Here is a 23,159-nt window from a genome sequence, read left to right on the forward strand (position 1 = left end):
GGGACGTGCCCAGAACACCTCACCAGGGAGGCGTCCAGGAGGCATCCTCACCAGATGCCCGAGCCACCTCAACTGGCTCCTCTCGACGTGGAGGAGCAGCGGCTCTACTCTGAGTCCCTCCCGGATGACCGAGCTTCTCACCCTCACAGTGGATCCAATCATCTCTAAAAACAATCAGAACAAACAAACTGAAGCTGTCCCAAGCCAATCCCAGACCAGAGAGGATATACAGTAGAATCCCTCCAGCAAATTCTGGGTCTGTCCCTGGGAAACTTCCAAAGTGAGGCACCCAGACGGCAGCTGGATCAGATGCCCAGATGACCTCAACTGACTCCTTTAATTGTGGAGGAGCAGTGACTCTGCTCTAAGCTTCCCTCAGATTATGGATCTCCTCACCTTGTCTCCAAGGCCCAGTTCACATGGGAATGTCATTTTATGGATACACAAATGTTTTTTTTTATTTTTATTGTTTCAGCCTTGCCTCCACACAGAAACAGCATTTTAGGAGTTTCCAAATGGTATTTTTCAAAACCAGGTTCCAGAGTGAGAAAATCCTTAAACACCACTGTTACATTCTCATATGAACATCGTAAACTCAACCTTTTGAAAACAGTGATCTCATATTTCCACCTCTACCTTAAACATGACAGAAGTAACAACAATAATGACAGATTACATGCTTGTGTTGGTGCTGCAGACGCTAGTAGCTCAACTACAGCCAAACTGTTGTATACTGTATTACTACAATGAGCAAACAAGCCTTTAAAAGACCACAGCAAAACACCAAATAATCTAACACTAAAAAGGTTTTCATCACTTTAAAAAACTACCAACAACACAAAAATTTTGCAGAAAAAAAATACAATTGTATGTAATTATATATATCAAGTATACGTTTATAAAATGTGGGAAATGGGAAAAGTTTCAAAGAGCAACAATCTATAATTTACTCAGCTGCTCCGCTGGATACTTTGCCTGAAATGGTCCATTATGTCTGCAGATTTGAACTGACATGACTCCCAGTCAATCGTAGTTTAAAGTGACTCAAGGAAGAAGTTGTGCTTCGTTGTCAGTCCACAAAAATGATTTGGTTTTTGCTCTTGTATTCCCCATCCGTGTTATTTTCTCTCTGTTTAATGTTTGAGGCGTCGTCTCCAAGTCTTTTTAATGGTTTCTGGTAGATTTCCGTGGCAGGGTTACATCGCCACAGACACTACAGCAAATGGATCGTCTTCTGTGTTTCCATGCGTTCCTGTGTGGATGGTGCTGAATTGCTACCCTACAGAGAAAGCTCATTCCAGCTGCTTAAATCCAGGATTTCTTTCTTTTAGTCATGATCCAAACCTAATGGCCATATGTGAGGGTTTAAACATACCTAAATAGAGTAATAAATTGAGCTTTGCTTTGTGACTCAGCTTCTTTTTCATCACGACAGAGCAGAGTAATGCCCTCATTACTTTGGACAAAGCCCCAAATCATCTATCCATCTCCTGCTTCATTCTGCCGTCACTTGCAAACAAGACACCACAGTACCTGACCTTCTCTGCTAAACTACTCAACTCAAAGGGAGCATTCCCCTTTTTGTCTAGTTAAGAACCATGGCCTAAGAGGAGCTTGAATCATTTTTAGCCAAGCAAATATTTTAAAAGTCTTGGGACTTTAGCATCGGTCAGCAGATTTAATTTCAGTTTAGTCCAAACAGTGGTTTATATTGCTATTAAGGTTTGGTGGGACACAAGGTGGCAACAAAATGTTATGAAAAAAGCAATCTCTGAATTACTTTTAATGATAATCAAAATATTACTCCCATTATCATCCATACATCCATTTTCCTTTAGGTGCGTTGTCCTTTCACAGAGAGCTGGTGCCTATCTCCAGCAATCCCTGTGTGGAGCCAGATACACCCTGGACACGTCTCCAGTCCATCGCAGGGACACATAGAGACAAACAACCATTCACACACTCACTCACATCTAATTTAGAGTTACCAGTGAACCTAACATGCATATTTATGGTTAGTGGGAGGAAGCCGGAGAACCTGGAGAAAACACACACTTGAACAAGGAGAACATGTAAATTCCACACAGAAAGGCTGGAAGGTGGTGTGAGGCAACTACTGGCCCACCGCACCACCCTCCCATTATCATTTGTTACTTTAATTATGTCCAATTGTGTCATTTTGTCGCACTAAAACTGATACAGAAAAGATGTCAGCCAAACATGAAGGCTGACATTGTGATATTAGCACATATATCAACTGGTCATTGACCTGCTGGCACAGAGGTACATGCCCATCACTAAGGCATGTTAAACCCAAAGCATGGGTTTTACTGTAGCTCCACCTGGTTTATAGACTCGCTTCAAACCAATAACATTATAAAAAGAAAAGATATGATGCTTAAATAGCCCTCCATTAGGTAAAATAAAAGTTTGGTGTTACAGTGATTTGTAATGTTGCTCAGAGCCTCCTGGAACACACATGTAGAATTCCCCGCTCAGCAATGAAACCTCTTCATGGATCATTGCATGTTATTACACTGTTACTGGTTATTGACTGAAGCTGTTTGCTTTGGAACAACAGAATTACACAAAGACACACAAACACAAGGGTCCTGCTTTGGAAAGAAGAATAAAAATAAACATATACATGTTTGATATGCACTGACATCTTAACCTCAAACCATAGGACTACATTTATATGTATTTTTTTTGGACACAGTCAGTAAAATTACCCATCATTTAATAATTCATTCTAAAGTAAATGTCTAAAACTAGAACATCCCTGAAGAAATGCCAAAGGGTACTACTGCAGCTGAAGATGAGTTTGTTTGCAGAGTGTTACAAAAGCTGATAGTTTAAAGATTAGTAAAAAAAATTATATCGTCAAGCATTTTGTGGTAACAGCTCCAAAAATGTTGACATAAATAAATAAATTATAATTGTATTAAAATCATTAAAGATGAGTGGTAGAACTTCAAGGACGTCTGGATTTTCTTAGTAGTTACATCAAAACTTTATTGTTTTGTATGTGGACTTTTATTTTATTTTTTTTTAATTTTGTCCATATTCTCACTATTCCAGATTGAGTTGCATGTTTTAATGCATTTGTTTGTGTTGGTTTTTCCAAAGCTGCAGAAAGAGTAGCAAATCAACAAATGTAACAATGAAAAAGATTGATGAAACTATTATGAGTTTGCAGTTTTACTTGCAAACTGTAAAATTAAACAGAAAAAGGTTAAAAGTTTGAAGGAGTTTACTCCAGTTGTTTTCTAGATATACTGATATGCAATTCTGAAATGCAGGTACTCCCTCAATGTAAACATAACACTCGACTGAATTCACTGAAAACTTGAGACACATGATTGACTTACATTAGGATGGCTGTAGTCTATTTAGGTAAACAAAAAAAGGCAGAATCTGACAAGTGTAGAATTTTTGGACGAGACGTTTAGGTGAAAACATAAGAGAGAATCAGCAAAACTTTCTGATTTCTCCACCCTAAACAGCTCATCCATGAATGCCATCATTGTTTTCAGTCACTTTGGCTGTTTCTGTAGGTAAACACACTTGGTAGGTGGCAGTCGTTCACAAATTTTGCTTATGATTTTTAATTTAAGGACACATTAACCATTGATATGAAAAATAAAAATGTGTAGATTTTGTTTCACAATTTTTAATTTTATTTAGTCATTTGGAGTCCAACCAAAATTTAATTCTCTCATGTCCTGAAAATGTGGCAAAGATGTGTTTCCCCCTTTTTCCACTTGGAATCTTTAAAGCAGCTTTACTTTGATTTGACACTATCAGACCATGTTAGCACAGTGGTAATTAGCCTGACAGGCTGTCAGCAACCCTGCTCTTCTGGCTGAGAAACTCTATTGACCAAATCACTAATCAGATGAAGAATAAAATTACAGGACCTCATTTCACATTGATTCTGTTCACCGTTCCCATTGTTCATCGTTTGTCTGTAACTCATGATTAAATGTCAGACTTAAATTGTGTGCTGTAAATCTTTCATAATTTAGAGTTGGCTCAGGAATGGTGTCTGCTTCACTGTTGTTCAGGTTGAGCAGATCTGCTGGTCTTCATATTTTTCTCTCTGGAATTAGAAAAAAAAGTGGAAAAAAAAGGAAAAGGAAGTGCTGAAACCACTGTTGGTTTCAAAAACCCAAATGTGGCTCATCATAAAAAAGCTGTCGTTTACAGACACTAAAGAAACCGCTAAACTACTCTAAGGCACTTTTCAGCTTCACCACACGGTGAGAAAGGTGTTGTACAATCACATGTACTGAATGTTGAGCCTGAAATGTCCTCCAAACAGTGATTGGTTGAGAAACTCGGGTCAGGCTTATAATGATTCCTTCCCCATTAATTTTACTGCTTCAGCCAGGACTGGACCCTCTTAAAGATGACTTGTATTTAATTAATCATCTCATCTTGATGTCTGGTCAGTGGTCACCATATCCATCTCTCACTATTTCTTTCCAGATGAGTAAAGAGGGCTTTTCATCAAGTCTGGATGGAAGACTTAATTAATATGCTTCTGTCTCTCCCCCCTCCCTGTCTCTTTTCTCTTCCTTTTCTCCTGTCAGACTAATAAAGGTGACGCTTTGGCCAGTCGTGTCCAGAACACGCTGGGCTCCTATGAAGAAATGAAAGACCTGTTAACCAGCCACTCCAACCAGAGCCACTTAGTGGGAATCCCCAAAGGCAGCGCTGCAACCAACAACTTGCAGCAACCACTGAGCTCCTCAGCTGGAGAGAGATCCGCCATGGAGTCCCAGCTTTTCAGTGAGGCCCTGAGAGGCGGAATGGGTGGAGGAGGCGGAGGAGCAGAGGGAGGTGGGGACAAGAGGATGGGAAGTGTCCCGTCTTCATCCTCAGCTTCCATGCAGCCACCCGCCGTCACCACATCGACGTCGAACGCACCAACGATTCCACATCAGAGTTCAAAGAAGTCCCGAAGCTCCATGGACTGGTCAAGGGGTGGCCATGGACAGAGCAGCCAGGCAACAGGCCTCGTCGTGGGGTCGGGGCAGAACGGCCAGGGGCAGGGGACAGCAGGAGCCACGGGGAGCAGGGGCAAAATGGCTTTATTGGAGGAACAACAACTGCAAAGGCACGAGGAGCTGTTCAGCTCCCTCAAAGATGAACTGGGTCTGAAAGAAGATTCAAGCCCTTCTTCCTCATCTTCGTCCTCTTCCTCGTCTTCTTCTCGACGGCATTTGTCCCACCCATCCAAAGCCCATCCCCTCTCAGGTATGTCCCACACAGAAATGCCTCAGAAGAAGAGTTTGGTATTCTATTTGTTATCTAAGATAAAAGGAGACTGATACCGCTGTCTTGTCTGGATGCTAAATATGGAGCTAAACTTCACCTGAAACTGGAAGCATGGGAACCGGAACTTAAAAAATGGTCTGCTACTAGCCTAATATTATTATGTTTTTCTGAGTAAATTGAGTGCTTTTTAGTTTTTGTTTTAAATTGACAAAGTGAGGCCAGTTTTGCTTTCAGTCTTACTCCACCCAAAGTTAATGAACTGTTGGCGTTAGCTTCATTTATCATACCTTTTGACCTTCAGTAACCCTCAGGCTCCCCTCACACTGGATGATGACCCCGCTGTACTCTTCACAACCTACGTGACCTATTAGAACATGGCTGCCTTCAGTGTAAAGGCAACCATGATTTTGGTACACTCTTAGTACTCAACAGGTTTCTCCCTGTTAATTTCCACATCCTCATGACGCTCTCCAACACCTTCACTACACTTTATATACCCGACAATACTCAAGGCACTTTCACAAAACACTTCAAGCCAGGCCTTAGATTACTTCTGGACATCTCGGCGTATTTTCTAAATTTACTGATGCAGCATGGGGGATAGAAGCCAACCTACTGCTGCTGCATCTTTGTGCTGCCACGCGATGTAGTAACAGAACCGCAACATTGGTCGACATGTAAAAAGGTAAGACGGTTTAGTGGCCACGGCATGCAGTCTGTGTGACAACGTGGCTGCAAGATTTCACATTCTGAACAACAATCAACAGATTAATTACAGAGGAGAAGATTGATGATGACGCACAAAAACTTAAGGTTTAGTTTAAAAATTGGTTAACCACAAAGGCACGAACGGAATAAATACAAAAATGAGGCAGTTATGGTTTGAAAAGGGAGTTGGCCATCACACATTTATTACGCGGCGCTTCACGTCAACGCAGCTACGGTATGTTCCACTGCCAATGCTACGCGGGACATGCCGGCTCGATTTGCGGTTTGCGAACGGTCAGAGACAGGTTGACGATGGACTGGTCTTTGCAGTCATTTCGCAGAACTGTTTTGTGAAAGTGCTTTCAAGCTGAGCCAGGATGCAGCTACAGGTATCACGCCTCCGCTAGGTTGTTTATGTGACTTTGTAATGATCACAGTTGTCTAGGTGTGAGGCCAACGTTGTCCGCCAACGTCAGGCCAACTCTTTCAATTTTCACATTTCTAAATTCAGTTTCTCAACAAACAAAGCACACTGGTGTACTTGGTTCCCGTGTCATGGAAACACTGCCACCATGCTCCACCCAGGACCTTGGTTCATTGCTACCGTTCTTGCCACAGAAGTTTTGTGCATGCTCCAAACTATTGTGGACCTGTCCCACTTATCACATGTAATAGGGAGGTGATTGCATTCTTAACACACTTGAAGACCTTGAAAAAAAAACATAGACAATCTGCCTTTTTGTCTTTATGTTTAAGCAGGGTTATCGTCCACTGTGAGTGTCTTTCCCAAAATGTCCAAAAATGCTCCATAATGGAGGCCAGTTTAGTTCAACTAATTTGTATAGCTCCAATTTACAATAAAAGTAAACCAACATGTGAACAGGTCCACTTTAATCTAGCTACAAATCAGTTTCATAAAGTCAGATTCAGATTAGTCCAAGTAAATCCAATTCATTCTAAAGTTAATACATTTCAATTCATAACAATTATAACCCATTCAGCTGTTAAATTTAATCTATAAGTAATTATGATATGCCAGTCAGGGTTCTTCCTGGAGTTCACGCTGAGTCGTTCTAAGCTTTCTCAGATTTGCTTGAATAAAGTAAATGTTGTGGCCAAAACTAAGCACTCTTCTTGGAGGAAAAAAGGTCAGAATGGGAATATCCAAAGGGTTTTTGCATATTTGTTTGCCGTTCAAACCTAATGATTTGAGTCGTTACTACAACCACTGTTTGATGGTTTTACAGTTCAGTTGTTAAATCAGTTGTGTCAGCCATGATCAGAGTGTGTGCTGAAACCGTGATGAAGGTTGGTTTGTGGGTTAAATGATTTGAACTCATTATTTCTGTTAAAGACACCAGATCTTATTCTACATGTCAGCTGGCATAAAGCTAAGCAGTAAATCTTTTATACTAACTCACAAGGATTCTCATTTATTTCTTTGTGGTTTCTGTAGTCCTAAATGTTGATGGAATAATTAAAGTAAAACTCAGACAGTGATACAAATTTGGCTCCCTTAGGTAGACTTTATTAGCATCTCTTTACATTACATTTAAACTTCAACCATCATAAAAGTAGTGACTTAAATTTGAGCAACACAGCACAGTAGCAGGTGTTTCTTGATCTTGATGTTTTTTTCTGCTCTCTCCCACAGATGGTGGCAACTTTCGATCCTCCAACATAGATGGTTGCCACTTTAAGTCTTCCACTAACACAGAAAATGGCGGATCCTTTAAATCCTCCCCATTTGAAAATGAAACGGGTTGTCACCTTTCTTCATCTTCCTCTCCACTCGCTTCCACATCCGTTCTTGCAACCCCCACTCCGGGTCTAACCACCCCCACGTCTGGACTGACCACGCCTACCTTCCCACCTGGTAGCCTTTCCGGGAAGCCCATTGCTGTGCAGCAGAAACCTACAGCATACGTTCGACCAATGGACGGCCAGGACCAAGCACCCAGTGACTCCCCACAGCTTAAGCCTCCCCTAGTGACCACAGAGGGGTTTAACAACAACCAACCTTTTGGAGGAACATCTGGAAATGTGAAGAACAAACTGCCAAAGCTGAGTCTCAACCACACAGGAGAGGTAAGAGGACTGGTTTTCTTTCTCAAACTGCTGAACTATTAGGAATTTGATGCAAACTGAGTGATTGATGAAGTGATGCCAACAAAAAACACCCCTTTTATTTATTTAAAGTGGTTTGATTGATAGCTCTTCGATCGTTTTCAAGGTTTTTCACGACTTGTCTTTGGACGTTAACTGTATTTTCGCTTCTTTTGAATCCAGTAACCCACCATTTTCAGAAGTATAAACCTTGTAAACTCTCTTTTGCCCATATTTATTTGTTTAGGTTTTGTTTGTTTTTGTTAAGCTTATTTCTACTTTGACCTATGAATCATTCGGACATGAACACGTTCCTAAACTCAATGAATGAGCCATCGTTGTGCTGACACATAACATAAAACTTAGCAAAGAACCAGTTTTAATTGGGATCTTTACGCACTTTGTGACCAGCAACCTTTCACAAAGACACGATTTGTCCTCATTTCTTTAGCTGAATCTATAAAAGAAAATACTAAAAATGTAACACATTTTGACAGACATGAAACCGTTTGCTCTAACAAGGTGATTCCTGCAGAAAGACTTGACACATCTTGACATGGCGTGTCCCTAAAATATTTGAGAAGAACAGACAAATGGAGAATAGAAGTGTCAGAGCTGAAGTATACACATATTTATCTTTACAACAGATTGTAAAGTTGCTAAAAGAAAAAACCTATCCAAGCAAAATGGTAGAAAAAAAATTGGCAACAACCTGACAGAAGACCTATCTGATGCACTGACTTTAGGTGATCCATCTATCCATTTATCCATCCTGGGTGTTTTTGACTGATTTTGTGAGAAATATTATATTGGTGCAAAAATACTGTTTTCTGCCTTTTAAACTAGAGGCAGCTAAGACAACATTTAACTTATTTTTTTAATATAGTTATCCTCGGCCTTATTTATCCTCAGTTATGCAAATTCTCTATATAGTGTATTTTTCTTTTTGCAAGCATTTTGCAATCCCTTCTGACATCCACTGATTATTTTTAGACATTTGTTTTTTTACTGAATTGTTTTATTGGACAATTATCATATAGACTCTTAAATACTCTCATATCCTTTATTAATATTGTTTTCTTTATCTTTTAACTGACAGTCTTGCTTTAGCATAAATGCATCTATGAGGTCTTCTGTCCTGACCATCCTGTTATGAGCTACATTGTCCCGTTTGTCTTTTTTTAAATAGTTAGTTAAACGATGTAAATACTGGAAGGTGGTCACTGATGCCATTTACTAATAATCCACTTACTATATTACCATCCATATCATTTGAAAGTATTTTGTCATTTGGACCGTAATCTGGCTGAGTTGAGTTATTATAGGATATATGTCAATGCTGTATTAGGTACTGAGACAGTCCTCTGTGGCTTTGTGTTTATTTGGTGTTAATAAGTTAATATTGAAGTCACTACTAATAAACACGACTCCATGTTTTACATTCATGAAGTGTTCCTCCATCCAGTTTTTAAATGTCAGAACCTGGTGTTCTGTAAATGCATCTTACAATCATATTTTTCTCCTTTTCCCCTGCTTTTTTCTGTTGTAAGACATTGGAATCCATTATCTACAACACCTTATAATTATAATTCATATCTTTAGTATTAGTATCTTAAGAGTTATTTATTTGTGTTGACATTCAACACATGTTGAGTAGCGGTCTCATAGTTGTTTTGGTGGGCTGGTGCGTGGACAGATAACCAGTTTGTCATGGCGCAGGTAAGCAATGTCTCCTCTCTTGCAGGTCTCATCAGTTTAGCTCCAGCATCAGTTCTTGTTTTTGTTTTCCTGACAGTGTCCGGGAAGTCGTCGTTGGTGTGGACGTTTGACCCTTTGAGACACTTGATGCGTTGCAGTATGGCCTTTTTGACCTTGACCACAGTGGGCTTTGGCCTGTCACCTCCCTGTTTCCTGCTACAGTGCGCTTTTCCTCCTCCTATCTCTCGTGGCAGCTGGAATTTCTCAGTGAGAACGTTTTTTAGTTTCTCCTCAGTCTCTGCCCAAGTTTGTCCAAGTCAGCCACCAGGTTGTTGCGTCTGGACTGCCCCTCCAGGTAATTGTTGCAGACTTTTAGGATGGCTGGCTGCGTTTGACATGTTTCATGTTGTCGGCTTTCAGAACATCTACTTCTTTCTGCTTGAACTGCAGACTTGTTTTAATTTCTTGTATTTCCCTTGTTAGTGTGTCAAGCTGGGAGTTTGTCGAGTCCACAATGATTTTGACAAAGTTGTCTTGTTGTTGTTGTTGCAGAAACTCGATGACGTGATGTGAGTAGCACATGCTCAATGTCAGGTTTCAGTTCATTTCATTTGACGCTTTTGGAGGCATTCTTGTCAGCTAGCTTGTTGTATGTTAGCCAACTCATACGTTAGCTCGTGTTGCCTCGTTCTAACTGTCATTATGACCTAAATCCTGCAGGGCTGGAATCAGACTCAAATGGTTCTGAAAGATTTTAAAAAAATACCCAGTTTAGAAAACAAACTAAAATCAGCTCCATTAAATGACGATAAAGGCCCATTTTATTTTGACATAAACAAGTTGTTATCCAATATATAAAAATGTCATTCAGTCATTCACATTTAGCACTAATTTCCAGTCTGTTTGTTTCTGACAGCTAATTATATATTTAAATAAAGAAGCAAAATGTATGACTAATAATTTCATCATACAGACTTAAAATTATGATGAACAGACCCCGTCTAACTTAATACCTAAATTTATTCATGAGCATCTGGCTGACATGGTTAACAGTGACACATACTGTCATTTTGCTTCTGATGTCACGAGTCTGAGTGCATGTTTGCGTTCTTTTGAATCCAGTTCCCTGTATTAGCTGTCTGTCTCTGTATCTCTCACTCATTTTCCTTCTTGAAACAGCAAGCGATGGTAGCTTTGATGATTTGTGTGTGTGTGTGTGTGTGTGTTTGTGCTGCGTGAGACAAGTTGACAGGCGAGCAGTCATCCATATCGAGAAAGCCAGCTGTTCCCGTTCTTTGATAGAAATGATCTGTGTGTGTGTGTGCGCGCGTGTGTGTGCGGCACTGCAAATGAGCTTGAGATGGAGCTTCGAGCATATGGCACTAAGAAGGAGAAAGAAGGGGAGACAGCAGAGAGAAGAGGGGAATTAAAATATAGTTTACTTTCAACACTTTTTATGGGGGCTGCTAGAGGGAGCATTTATAGCCCTGAGTGCTTTCTCCCACTTAGTTTTCACCCACACATTCACCGATGCCCTGTTATTGCCTGGTTAACACTTACAGTGGATTCCAAAAGTATTAGCTTCCCATTGGTATTCTATCTGTTTGGTTAAATTCTGCTGGATTCAAAGTATAGAACCTACACAAAATACTCCAGATATATGAAGTTAAATGGGAAGAAAAATACCTGATTTAAATAATTAGAAAAGGGACAAGAAAAAAATGAAATGTGGTCTGAGCATATGTATTCACCCCCTTTGTTTTGAAGCCCAAACCATTACCTTCAGAAGCAGCATAATTAGTTAAATCAGATCCATCTGTGGGCAATCTACGTGTCAGATTAACTACATGTATTTACACCTGCTCTGATGGCTCCCAGAATCAACTCCAGTCCAACACCTCTAAGTGGTAAGGTCTACCAGAAAGCAAGGGGATAGCATGAAGACCAAGGAACCTTCCACACAGGTCAGAGTTGTGGAGAAGATCAGATCAGGGTTGGTTTATAAAAAAAAATATCCCAAACCTTGAACATCCAACAGAGCAACAGTTTATCCATTAAAAGAAAATGAAAAGATGATGCCACAGAAATCCTGCCAGTGTAAGGTTGTCCACCAAAACTTACAGACGAGGTAAGGAGGGATAACCCTGATGGAGCTGGGCAGCTCTTATGCAGGGATAGCGGTATCTGTCTATAGAATCACTGTAATTTGCACAGACCTGAGCTTCATAGGAGAATTGCAGGGAAAAAAACACTCTGATTAGAGAATAAAATAAAGCAGACAGTTGTTATATACCAGAATGCATAACTGAAAACTTGTGGAAGAAGGTGCTGTGGCCAGGTGAGACTAAAAAGCAACTTTCCGGACATGAGTTACAACACAATGTCTGGTGTAAAACTAAAGCCTCTCATCATGCTGAGAACACCATTTCCACATTGAAACATGGTGGCAGCATCATCATAATGTGATGTTTTACATCAGCAGGGACTGGAAAACTGGTCAGAATTGAAGGGAAGATGGATGGAGCAAAATATAGAGAAACTCTTGAGGGCAAACTCATTTGAACCGCCCAGAGAATTGAGACTGGGACATAAAGGTGAAGTGGTGGTGGGGGCGTTGGGGCTTGGGGGTACTTTTGCAACCCAATACTTCTTCAATACTTATGCTGATGAGAGTGCTTTGAAAAGAAAATGAGTGAACTCAGAGGAGAGGATATGATTTAAAATATGGGAAGCGAGCAGGGGGTAGATAGAGAAAGACAATAACTAACTGATTACAGCATCTTATCATGACTGTATCTGTTCTGGCTAAAATAAGTCTTGAATGTGTTCTGAAGCTTAAAAACTTAGCTCATCATCAGACAGGACTGAACCAAAACATAAAAGATAGATTTAAAGAATCCTGACAGATGTTTCATGGCAGCAAACAAGGGTAAAAAGATTGGGAGTTAGGTCAACTAATAACAGTAGAAGTCTTAAATAAATCCTTCAGGGGATTTATTTTTAATGTAACAGTTTTCTAATTAGGTAAGACCTTTGAAATATTCAATATGTGGCTCACAGTGCTGTTGTTATAAGTGGTGTTAGCATTGTTGTGTGTGTGTGTGTAAATGTGAGCAATAAGCCTTTAAACTGCCATGAAAGCTTCCTGTTAGAACCATAGAATTATTGACCAGAGCATTTTTTCCCAGGTGTGTGTGATTGTGTGGGTGTGTGTGAGATAGAGAAAGAAAAAGGGAAGGACTGATAACACTTGTGACATTAAGGGCCCCCCTACTTTTATGACCTTTGACCTACACTCATCTTTCCAGCAACCATTCTGTGTAAGAGGTCATGCTGTTGTAACTCATCCTGGTATTGTTTGGGATAAGTTGTTTTCCAAAGCTTCACACACTTGGAATATATCATCTTTTTGCAAAGTGTTTTTATACTTTTAAGAAAAAAACAAAATACAACAAAAAAACATGATTTGTACAGAGATGACATTTCTTCTTTTAACTGTAAAATATTTTGAAATGTGTTAAAAAATGAGTGTTGCTGATTTATATGTTTGTTTAACTAATAACAAAATTAGTGAAACAGTTGATCAAATTTTATTACTCCTTGCCATTACAGGAGACAGTGGTTCTGCTAACAGATCGTCTTTTGAACAGGAAAAGATAAGCAGACTCTTAAGTTCCTGACCCTGTCAGAATCTTTTTTTTTGTCAGAATCTGAGTGGATAAATTGATGTCTCATTTGAAAAAAAAAATTAGATAATGAATCAGAGGAACCTTGACTCTCTGGCCTGTTTTTGTTTTCTTTGTATATTTTCAACTTGTCATATTTTATTTTTACCTCATTTTAGCATGCATTTTGTTTAGATTTGTTTTGTAAAGACCTTTGTAACTCGAAAAAATAAGTCCAGTAAAACACTTGCTTATAGGCACCATGTCACCATCCAACTCCTGACTCCATCACCCCAGTCTAGGGTGACCTTGGACAAAAAGCTGACTCACTGACCTTCAGTGGATTTTTTGGGCCTCAACCTGCCTCATCTCTGTGGTTCTGCTGAGGTCAGATCAATCTCAGGAGTCCCTCAGAAAGACAAAGTAACAGCTGGCCACACAGCCCTGATCTAGTAGGGTGCCCTCAACGTCTTCCTGGTGAAGAGAAAAGCAACGTTTGGTCTTGCTATGACACTTTAGACTGTTGCAGGTTGATAAACTAATGCACACTTCTAATTTGATCCTTCCTCAAAGAATTATTAACATTCTTCTGACCTTAATTCCAAAATGAAAGACTTATCAAAGTAGTCTAAACTGTTCAAATTCTCCTAAATGTAAAACCTAAAGCAGATCATAATTTCACACATCCTATTCAATAGATTCTTATGTGTTAGATAAACTTCCTTCAGGTCATAAAGGTTAGTTCTTGCTCCATAGTGTTGTCCTTGTTAAATCATTGGAAAATTAATGTAACTGTTTAAATTAGATCTGAATAATTCAGAGTAATTACTTGAAAGTCACTGTTGAAGAAAACGTGTCTTAAATGAGTTAGATAAAAATATTTAACTTGCTTGGCAACTTCTAGGTAAAATTTAATCTGAGTTTTCTTCACCAGTGTCTCTCTCTTTGCCACTCTCCCTTAAAGCTCAGACTGCTGAAGAACCTGATCAGCAGCTGTTATCTGTACAGTTTCTCCATCTCACCGGCTGAAGCTTTAACTCCAGGAGTCTTGGTGGTCTCTCTCTCTTCTCCTTCTTTACAGTCACTCAGTTTGTGAGGCCAGTCTGCTCTTGGTAGATTTACACACGTTCTATATTCCTTCCATTTCTTGATGGATTTAAAAGAACTCCTGGGATGTTTAGAGCCTTAAAAATCCTTTTGTCTCCATCCCCTGATTTGTACTTTTCTATAATCTTTTCTCTGAGTTGAATTAGGACAGTTAGGGGGTGAATATTTGTACATTTACTTATTTTACAATACAGTTTTATTTAATTGGACTTATTCTGTAAAAAATAATAATTTCACTTTGACACTCAAGGTTTTTTATTTTTATTATTATTATTAATTCTTTTTGCTTTGTTTTATTGTAAAGAAGATCCATTTATTTAGACCATTTAAATTATCAATAAAAGCATAAAACAAGGGTGTGAATACTTTTTATAGTCATGGCAGCAATAACTGACAGATTTAAAAGCAGTGCTTGGAGTAGATGAAATAAATAATGCTGTGATTTTTAGCCCATTTACTGGTGTTCTCCTACTGTTCTTATGTGTATTTGTGCATCAAAACTGTACAAAAAGATGAAAAACTAGCAAGGCATTAATGCTTCAGTGAAACATGGGGTCAAGCAGTCATTGTGATTTTAGTTCCAGTCACTTACACTGTCCTCATTCAGGTAAACAACATTCGAGTCAAATGGATACGCGTGTATTTGTTAAACCCTGCCAGCAATTCAGCACGAAGGTAAACAGGAAGGTGACAGGTGACATTTCCAACAGAGCTGTGACAACTTTCATTTACATGTGGTTCAAAGTATAGAGCTGATGTAATTTCACACTGATTTGAAGGCCCGCTGTGGCGTTTCCGTCAGGAGTGTGTGCACGAGTACACGGCGCCTCGCCAATAATGTAGCGGTAAATAAGAAACAGCGCAGACTAAGACCTTCAGTCAGTAATCACCGTGAGGGGTAACACTAACCAAATCAACTGTGCTCTCAGAGAAAAGCATCCATGAGTGTCTTTTTGGATGAAAAGATTCTGCTTTTATATCACACGCTCACTTGGAAAAGAAATGCATTAACATACATTTATGAAAGAGGATGTCAGATAAAGGAGTTGGACTCTCCTTAATGTTCCTGCTTTTTTACCTTAGAAATGTGTTCTCTCAGCATGGTTTACCTCCCAGCTGGAGTATGATTCGATAAGATTCTCTAATATAGTCAGACAGGAACAAAGGAGGAATATCTGAGTCATGGTGTGAAACCGGGAAGTAAAACATCTCAAACTAACTTTGATTAGAAAGTCTTGTAGTAGTATTAATAAACTTGTAGCATCACGATGCTTGAGGTAACGTCTGAGTTGTGAGCTGCCAGTTCATGAAGTCATTTGCATATTCATTTGTTGCGTTAGGCATCTTTGATGTCATCCATTACCAGCTGGACTGATTTATTGACAAATGCTTGTCGAGTGATTGCACCTAAACCCTTCTGTTGTGGTTAAAAATGGTTATTTATGACTGAGTTTGGCTCGCAGGCTGAGCAGTTCACATGCAGCTTATTTTTTTTTCTCCCCAGTCTGAGCACCCATTAGCCACCTTGCTATAAAGTGAAGCGACATCCTAAATCTGCAGTAATAGGTTTTCACCCTCACAGCCCTCATCAGTTGAAATCCAACACATCTGTTTTCAGTTATTAAAGCACAATCAGCTGCCATTGTAGCAGCGAACAGGTAAGTTACGTCTTCAACATGGCGGGGCTGCGAAAGGGCCGACAGGTCCCCTCAGGTGTTGGTAGGTTTGCCAGCCGTCTCTTAGAAACAGATTTATTCCATAATTGAAACTTAAAAGAAATCGATATAGATGATAAAGGAAAACTGCTAGATTATTAATCCCCGATTTAAAGGAGACCCCCCCCCCCCGCTTTCCCCTTTCCCTCAAGCTGTTTTTTTTTTTACATTTCACATCAATCCAAACAGGAAATCCATCAGTCATTAGTCGTAAATCACAAGTTTAAAACCTTTGCCTAATGAGAAGAAACGCCTATAAGATAACAACTGTGCAAAATTAAAAAAAATAAATAAACGAGATCTTACACATCTCTTTAATATGTGTTCATATTCACAAAACATATTTAAAAAATGAATGAAAAATGTCTGTTTAAAAATAGAGTGCAGTGAACAGAAGGTTTATCCTGATTTTTAGGATTGAATTGCTGATTTTACTTTTTTTAGAGTAAGTATACACACAGTGACTATATCTGTATCTGAATTAAAATGTGAAAAGAAGCTCCAAAATGTATTTATTTATAGCAAGATAAGAATTTCCTATTTTCTAGTAATGTCTTTATAGAGCCAGAACTCAACAAATGCTTAAAGGATTGGTTCATTTCTTTTGTGTGAAGGTTATAAACAGTGAATATTTTACCTGTTGTAGATGGCTGTTTGAAGAAATACTTTAATTCTGACCAAATAATAAGCTAACAACTATTCTGAACACTGTTACGCAGCCATCAATTTCACATTACATGGTTATTTTGAGGTCTAGCTGCTGTTGCCTCTATTTAAGCTAGCAAAATAAACAGTTCCATGTAATGTAAAATTGGCATTTCTACTTCTCCAAAAAGAGCCATATTTACCAGGTAGGATATTATTTGTTGAAAACATTTTCATTTCAAAAGTTTTGAATGATCACTTTAAGGAAGCTTTATTTGTTTCGACTTTAATTACTGTGAGACTGAAAATGGATACATAAAGAGCAAGAGGTTTATGTATGAAGTCACACTGCAGAAATAAGTTCTTAGAGAAAAAAAATAAAGAGTCATAAGAAAGTGTCAACAAAGAAAAAATAAATATTTTCTTAATTTCAGTGGACTTGCTTGAGAGTTATGAGGACTTTTGCCAATGTAGCAAACAGCTGGCTTTATTTGCATAATACCCATCAGCCCCCTCTCTCCCTCGGGCTGCCTGTCAGCTCATGACCAAGACATGCACCAATAAATACACACGACACCACCTTTCATTTCATCGGTCCCCATGCATTTATAGTTACCACAATTGTGCATCCTCTGGAATGTAGTGACACTTTATCAGTCAAGTGAATTCAAGGCTTCTCCGTGGCTTAATAAAAGCTTTTTAACACCGTAATTTATTTGATTTTCATAAAGCCAACTAATTGCCTCTGCAGAGGAGACGAGGAAATGATTTAGCTTTTTATGCTGATCATAAAATGCTCATAAAATCATCTTCTAGAAACAAAAGAGCCCAGTCCCATGAATCAAAGTACCATTGAGTAGCTGCAGTTAGATCGAGGGGAAGGTGCTTGGGGAGAAATATACTTAAAGACATCCAGCATAAGAGAGGTCTCCCATCAGAAAGCCACAGTGAGGTTTTATCGCATCAATAGCTGCTCAGTGATAAGAGAGATCACAGAGGGATGGTGGCTGCAACCTGAGCCGGACTTTGGAGCAATATTTTACCTGCTAAGATCATTGGTGTCGAGAAGCAGCAGTCTCACGTAAAACACCGCTGACGGAGTTAAAGGTTTAGTGCTGGGATGTTCTTTACATTTCACCAGCTGCTTTCTTCTAAAAGAAAACCCACTGTCAGTGTTATTGTTGTACAGTTATGGTTAGCATAAAGTTAGTTTCTTTTTGGACACTGTTTATTGCAAACAGGAACAATGAGCCCTTTTCCCCTGAGGATTCCTGGATTGGCCACAATGATCAGCACTGGTCTCTTCTGTCACTATAACAAATGTATTATGGCCCCTAAGAGAACTAAACGAATCCCCCTTCTTCACCCCTTTTTAAAGTGATGTGTTTAAAGAAAACTACCAGGTAGAGCTTTGGTTTGAATCTATAAATTTGTAGCCTTGCAGCACTGGTGAACATAAAGTCAGGGATTCAAAGTGGAGGGTGAAGCGCTCTGCTGTGATTGTTGACCGAAGGGGCTACAGGAGTCAATCCCTGCACTTTCACAGCTGCTTCCACAATGTCTTCTGAAGTAATTTAGCAGGTTTAGGGTTCCAGCAGCATGTAGTTAATGTCTCAGGTTAAACCTCACATACAGTCCGTTCAGAGCTTAAAGCCAGAAGCTCTGATTCACTAAAAAACTGCAGCATCTGATTTTAGTTTCAGCTTTTGGGCTTTATTTGCTGTCACTATCTGGTCTTTGTCAGTGTTGCATTCATAAAACAAATCGAGCTATTGACACGTTGGTGCAGGTGTGAGCGATCCGGACTCTGTGTCAGATCCCAGTTGTCTTCACTGCACAATCTAAATCCAGCTGACACAAACACAGCAGGAACAAAAGTGACGGGGAGAAAAATGTTTTCCACTGTGAGCCTCAAGTACTGAGGCAGAGCTGCACAGGATCAGGGAGGAATTTTCTAAATCCGTAATCACTGATCATCTTTGCATGTTTTCTTTTAAATTATTAAATAAAAAACTCCTTTGGATTCTGTTCTAGCTTCAGTGCACCCTCTCTTCACACAGGGAAGTTCAGGATATTGTTTTCAGGTTAATAATCAAAGTTTATTGTTGACGAAATCTAGAGTTGGGAGATGCATAGAATAAAAGGGTAAAACCAGATCTATTGTTGTTTTGGCTTCAAGGGCACAAACGGTACGACATGGATCCTCTGTAAACAAGCTTTTCAAAAAAATCTCCACTTTTTTAAACCTCTTAGTTCTTTTCACCAAAACCTCAGTTTGTGTGTGGCTGTGAGGTTCAAACACAGTAGAAACCATCTATTGCAAATGTTCAAAATACAATAAAACTTGGGTAATAAAACATCCTATGACTGCACGTCTTAAGCAGTGAAACTTATTAAATTACACACCAACTTCCTTTTAGATAGAAAGTGAAAAAAAAGAACTAGTCTGAACGACTTTTAAATATCCAACTATTGTATAGCAGCTTAAGTCTGGTGCCCATAAAAATTTGGTAATAAAAATCTTTATTGCTCTTGGCTCTACAGAACAATACGTGAAGAACCCCTAGTGCTAGTTCTTTAGTATTATTCATTAGGTTCTGACACAGACCACTGGCTGTTTCTAACTTTGTGTGTGTGTGCGTGCGTGGGTGTGTGTGTGTGTGCGCGCGTGTGTCTTTCAATAAAAAAATGCCCCGCTGGGCTCTGTGTTGCCAGTTTGCCAATCAGAGCATAGCCACGATATGCTAATCACACACACACACACGAACGTAAACACTCACAAGAAGGCCAATGCACACACACACACACACACAAACACACACACACAGTGGAGAAGGGGTGTTTTGATCCACCAGGGCCATTACAGACATTTTAAAATCCTATGAATATAAAAAAGAGAGGGAGGGAGAAGGCTGGAGGAGAGTGGTGGGATATGAGAGAGAGATGATAGGAGAAGGGAGGGAGGGAGCAGAGATATTAGAAGGGAGCAAAGGAAGAAGAAACAACGTTTTCTGTTCTTTTCTTCTGTTCGTAACAGGTTATTGTTTCGTAGGAGGAGAGAGCGCACAGGAAAATGCATCAGAGAGATTATATGGAAGATAGATAATTAAATGGCCCCTTTGTTTTCTGTCTGCCATTTGTTTTGTTTTTGTTTTGTATATTGTGAGCTGGATATTACAGACGTGAGGCAGTGAAGCCGGAGTCTCTGTGCGTCCTGCCCAGAATGATGGAAATGCTTAGTATCAGTGAAGATGTGACTGGATGGTTGAACAAATGCTTTCTCACATAAGTCACGGTTTGGGACATACCTCGGTTTTCAGGTAACGATGTGACTTCGGTACAACAGAATAAAGACGCAAATGACAAATGCTATTTTTTTTTCTCTTATTTTAAACAGACAATAACCCTCCCAAAGGCAGGGACAGACAAACAAACCAACCATAGTTATTGGGAGGCTTGAAGCAGCTCTTGTAGAGCAGGTAGGATTCCTCAGCTGTTAACACCCACTAAAACTAAAAATGAATCTTTATCATATATTTTTCTTTAAAAACAATTGTCAAATGAAAGGACCTAAACAGTTACTTGCAATTGCGTTCTGAAAAACGGCCTGCTGGCGTCAGATGAAGGATTCTCCCACAAACAGTACAGATAGCATGACATCCAATAGACCAATTTTGCACTAAATTAAAAAAAACAACAAATGCTTCCCCCCCCCCCCAGGAGCCTTGACTTAACTCAAACTAAACATTAAAAATAGATATTGATTTTGTGTTTTTGACTTTTAACAACCCCAGTTTTAAACATTTTATTGTGGTTTATGCAAAAAGCTATTTTATAAACCTTTATATCACCATCAGTTTTCCATTACAAAGAAATCTACAGTAATTTTAAACACAAATAGCAGCAGTTGGGTGTTGTTTCAGCTTAGGGAACTCCCTGTATTATACTATTTCTTCAGGAATAACCATGTAATGTGAAAATGATGGCAGTATAAAAGTTCATAAAATAGCATTTGCATGAATCCCTTATGAAATTGAGATGAGAGTTGTTTTAAGACTGCAGCATCCACTTTACTCCCCTTGAATTAGCCGTTTGCTTAATAAAATGATGAATCTAGTATTCAGTATATTTTGATGTAATTAGATCCATCTGAACTTATATTTTATAAGGGAATGCACAGAAATTATTGTATTATTTTTCATTTTCACATCCCTTCAGTGTAATCTTACCTGCAGATGGGTTTTGTACGTAGTCGGGATCCTTTCATAAGTGTCTTTCCTCTTTTGTTGTTGGGTAATCCTTTTTTTTTTCAGGTCCCGTCTTTCCATAACGATCTTTTTCCTTGTAAACATGACATCGTTTCTAGAAATGTTTTCATCCATACGAAAGCACAGAAAACCCAAACGCTCCGGTAACTATGCGAAGACTTTATGTGGCGCTGTAACGCTGCCATGAAAATACAACAGAAACAGGAAAGAAGACGTGGAGCAGACACTGGTGAATACAAGAGCAAAAACTGAATCCTTTTGTTGGACTGATGACAAAGTAGAACTTCTTCTTTGTGTCACTTTAAAGTATTATTGACAGGGAGTCGTTCCGGCCCAAACCCGAGGACATAATGGAAGATTTCAGGCAGAGTATCCAACGAGAGAGGGAGGGAAGAGTTTTCCTCAGACTGTTCAAAGGGTTCAAGGGAAATTATTGATACACAAGTGTGGATCTTTTAAAACTATTCTCATTTCTCACATGTTTTAAATATAGACTTGATGTATATTATTGATCTTTTTCTGCAACGTTTGCTTTAGTGCTGTTGACAGTTCAATAAAATGATAAAAACCTTTTTGGCCTTAGATTATTTGGTGTAATATTAAGTGTTTTTTTTACCCTGCTCTATTCCAGACCATTTGATTGTTTGTCTGCCTTGTCTGTTTATTGAGTTTTATTCAACATAATCACCAGAGACAAAAAGTCGTCTAGAAACAAAAGGTTTCATTTTGAATTGATCACCTTCTTCCTGTTGTTGTTTCTGTATCCACTTACGTCTTACTTCTTCATCCATCGAAGATCTGTGAACATAAAGACCTGGATGTTTTTGTTTAGAACATGAACACAGAGGCTATTTTTATTCATTTATTTTAACAATTTAGCGATGCATAAATGTACAACTGCGATCCCTGGATGTTTTTGTACCCATCATAGTTGGTTTTTGGTGGAAAAGAGGAAGAAGTGTGTTAAAAAAAAACATTGATTCTGACAAAGTGGAAAATTAAACTGATCATCATGTGAAGTTACATGTTTGCAACATCAACGGCTGAGAACAGTTGGTAATGATGCTCTTTAAAACCAACATGAAACCTGATAAAAACAGCTGCAGTTATGAGAGGAGAGAAGACAAGGAGAGGAGAGGGAACTAATGGGGTGATTAGAGGGGAGGAGAGCTGCTGTTGAGAAAAAGACTTTGTGTTGGATTATTTTCCTCTTCTTAGGAGCTTACAGGGAGCTAACGGGTGTTTTACACCTCAGCTCTTAACACCCTCAAATCCCCTGATTTAAACTGCATAGAGATGCAAGGGAGACGAAGGACTGGAAGAGAGAAGGTCAAGGAGTATGGGGAAGGCAGAGGGATGAAAAATGACAAGACAGCAGAATGACTTAAGTGAAATCAGAACGGATTTATTTAGTTTTTGGAGTAAATCGTGTGCTTGTTTAAAATGTCCAGCAGAGATTTACGTAATGATAAAGTAAGAAAAAGATCAAACCCTGGCATGTAGTTTTCTGCTGATTAATGGAACAACAACATTGAGTCTTTTGTGTCTGAGTTGTCTTGTAAGTGAGCCTGCTGAATGGTGGTGTGAAACCCAGCAGTAGTGTTTGGGCTGCAGTGTAAACATGTTCAGCTTACCTGTGAAGTCACATAGGTCTCACCTCATTTTACAGCTCTGTTGTTGTCAGTGTCCAGGCTGAAGGCCAGAACTGACACTATTGATGCTGCTTAGATGTCTGCTGGGTGAGCTGCATGGCTATAGTTCATCCTTTTACAAAGTTTTCATCTTTTTCTTTTGGCTGGTCATTTTTCAGGAGTCACCACAGCGAGTCCTCCTCCATCTAACTCTGTCTTCTGCGTCCTCTGTCCTCACTCCAACTACCTCCATGTCCTCTCTAACTGCATCCATATGTCTCCTCTTTGTCTCTAACATCCTTCTACCAATATACCCACTGTCCCTCCTCTGCA

The 23,159-nt window shown here is 39.2% G+C and overlaps 1 protein-coding gene across 2 annotated transcripts in view; it reads left to right on the forward strand.

The window, feature by feature from the left end:
* aff2 (AF4/FMR2 family, member 2) overlaps positions 1-23,159 on the forward strand; it is a 225,188-nt gene that overhangs the window by 75,949 nt on the left and 126,080 nt on the right. For both annotated transcript variants that reach the window (XM_017423101.3, XM_037977386.1), the window contains exons 3-4: positions 4,596-5,262; positions 7,646-8,079. In XM_017423101.3, the coding sequence (XP_017278590.1) occupies positions 4,596-5,262; positions 7,646-8,079 (1,101 nt within the window). The remainder of the gene's footprint in view (positions 1-4,595; positions 5,263-7,645; positions 8,080-23,159) is intronic.

Source organism: Kryptolebias marmoratus, linkage group LG9, assembly GCF_001649575.2.
Source record: "Kryptolebias marmoratus isolate JLee-2015 linkage group LG9, ASM164957v2, whole genome shotgun sequence".
Classification (NCBI taxonomy): Eukaryota; Metazoa; Chordata; class Actinopteri; order Cyprinodontiformes; family Rivulidae; genus Kryptolebias; species Kryptolebias marmoratus.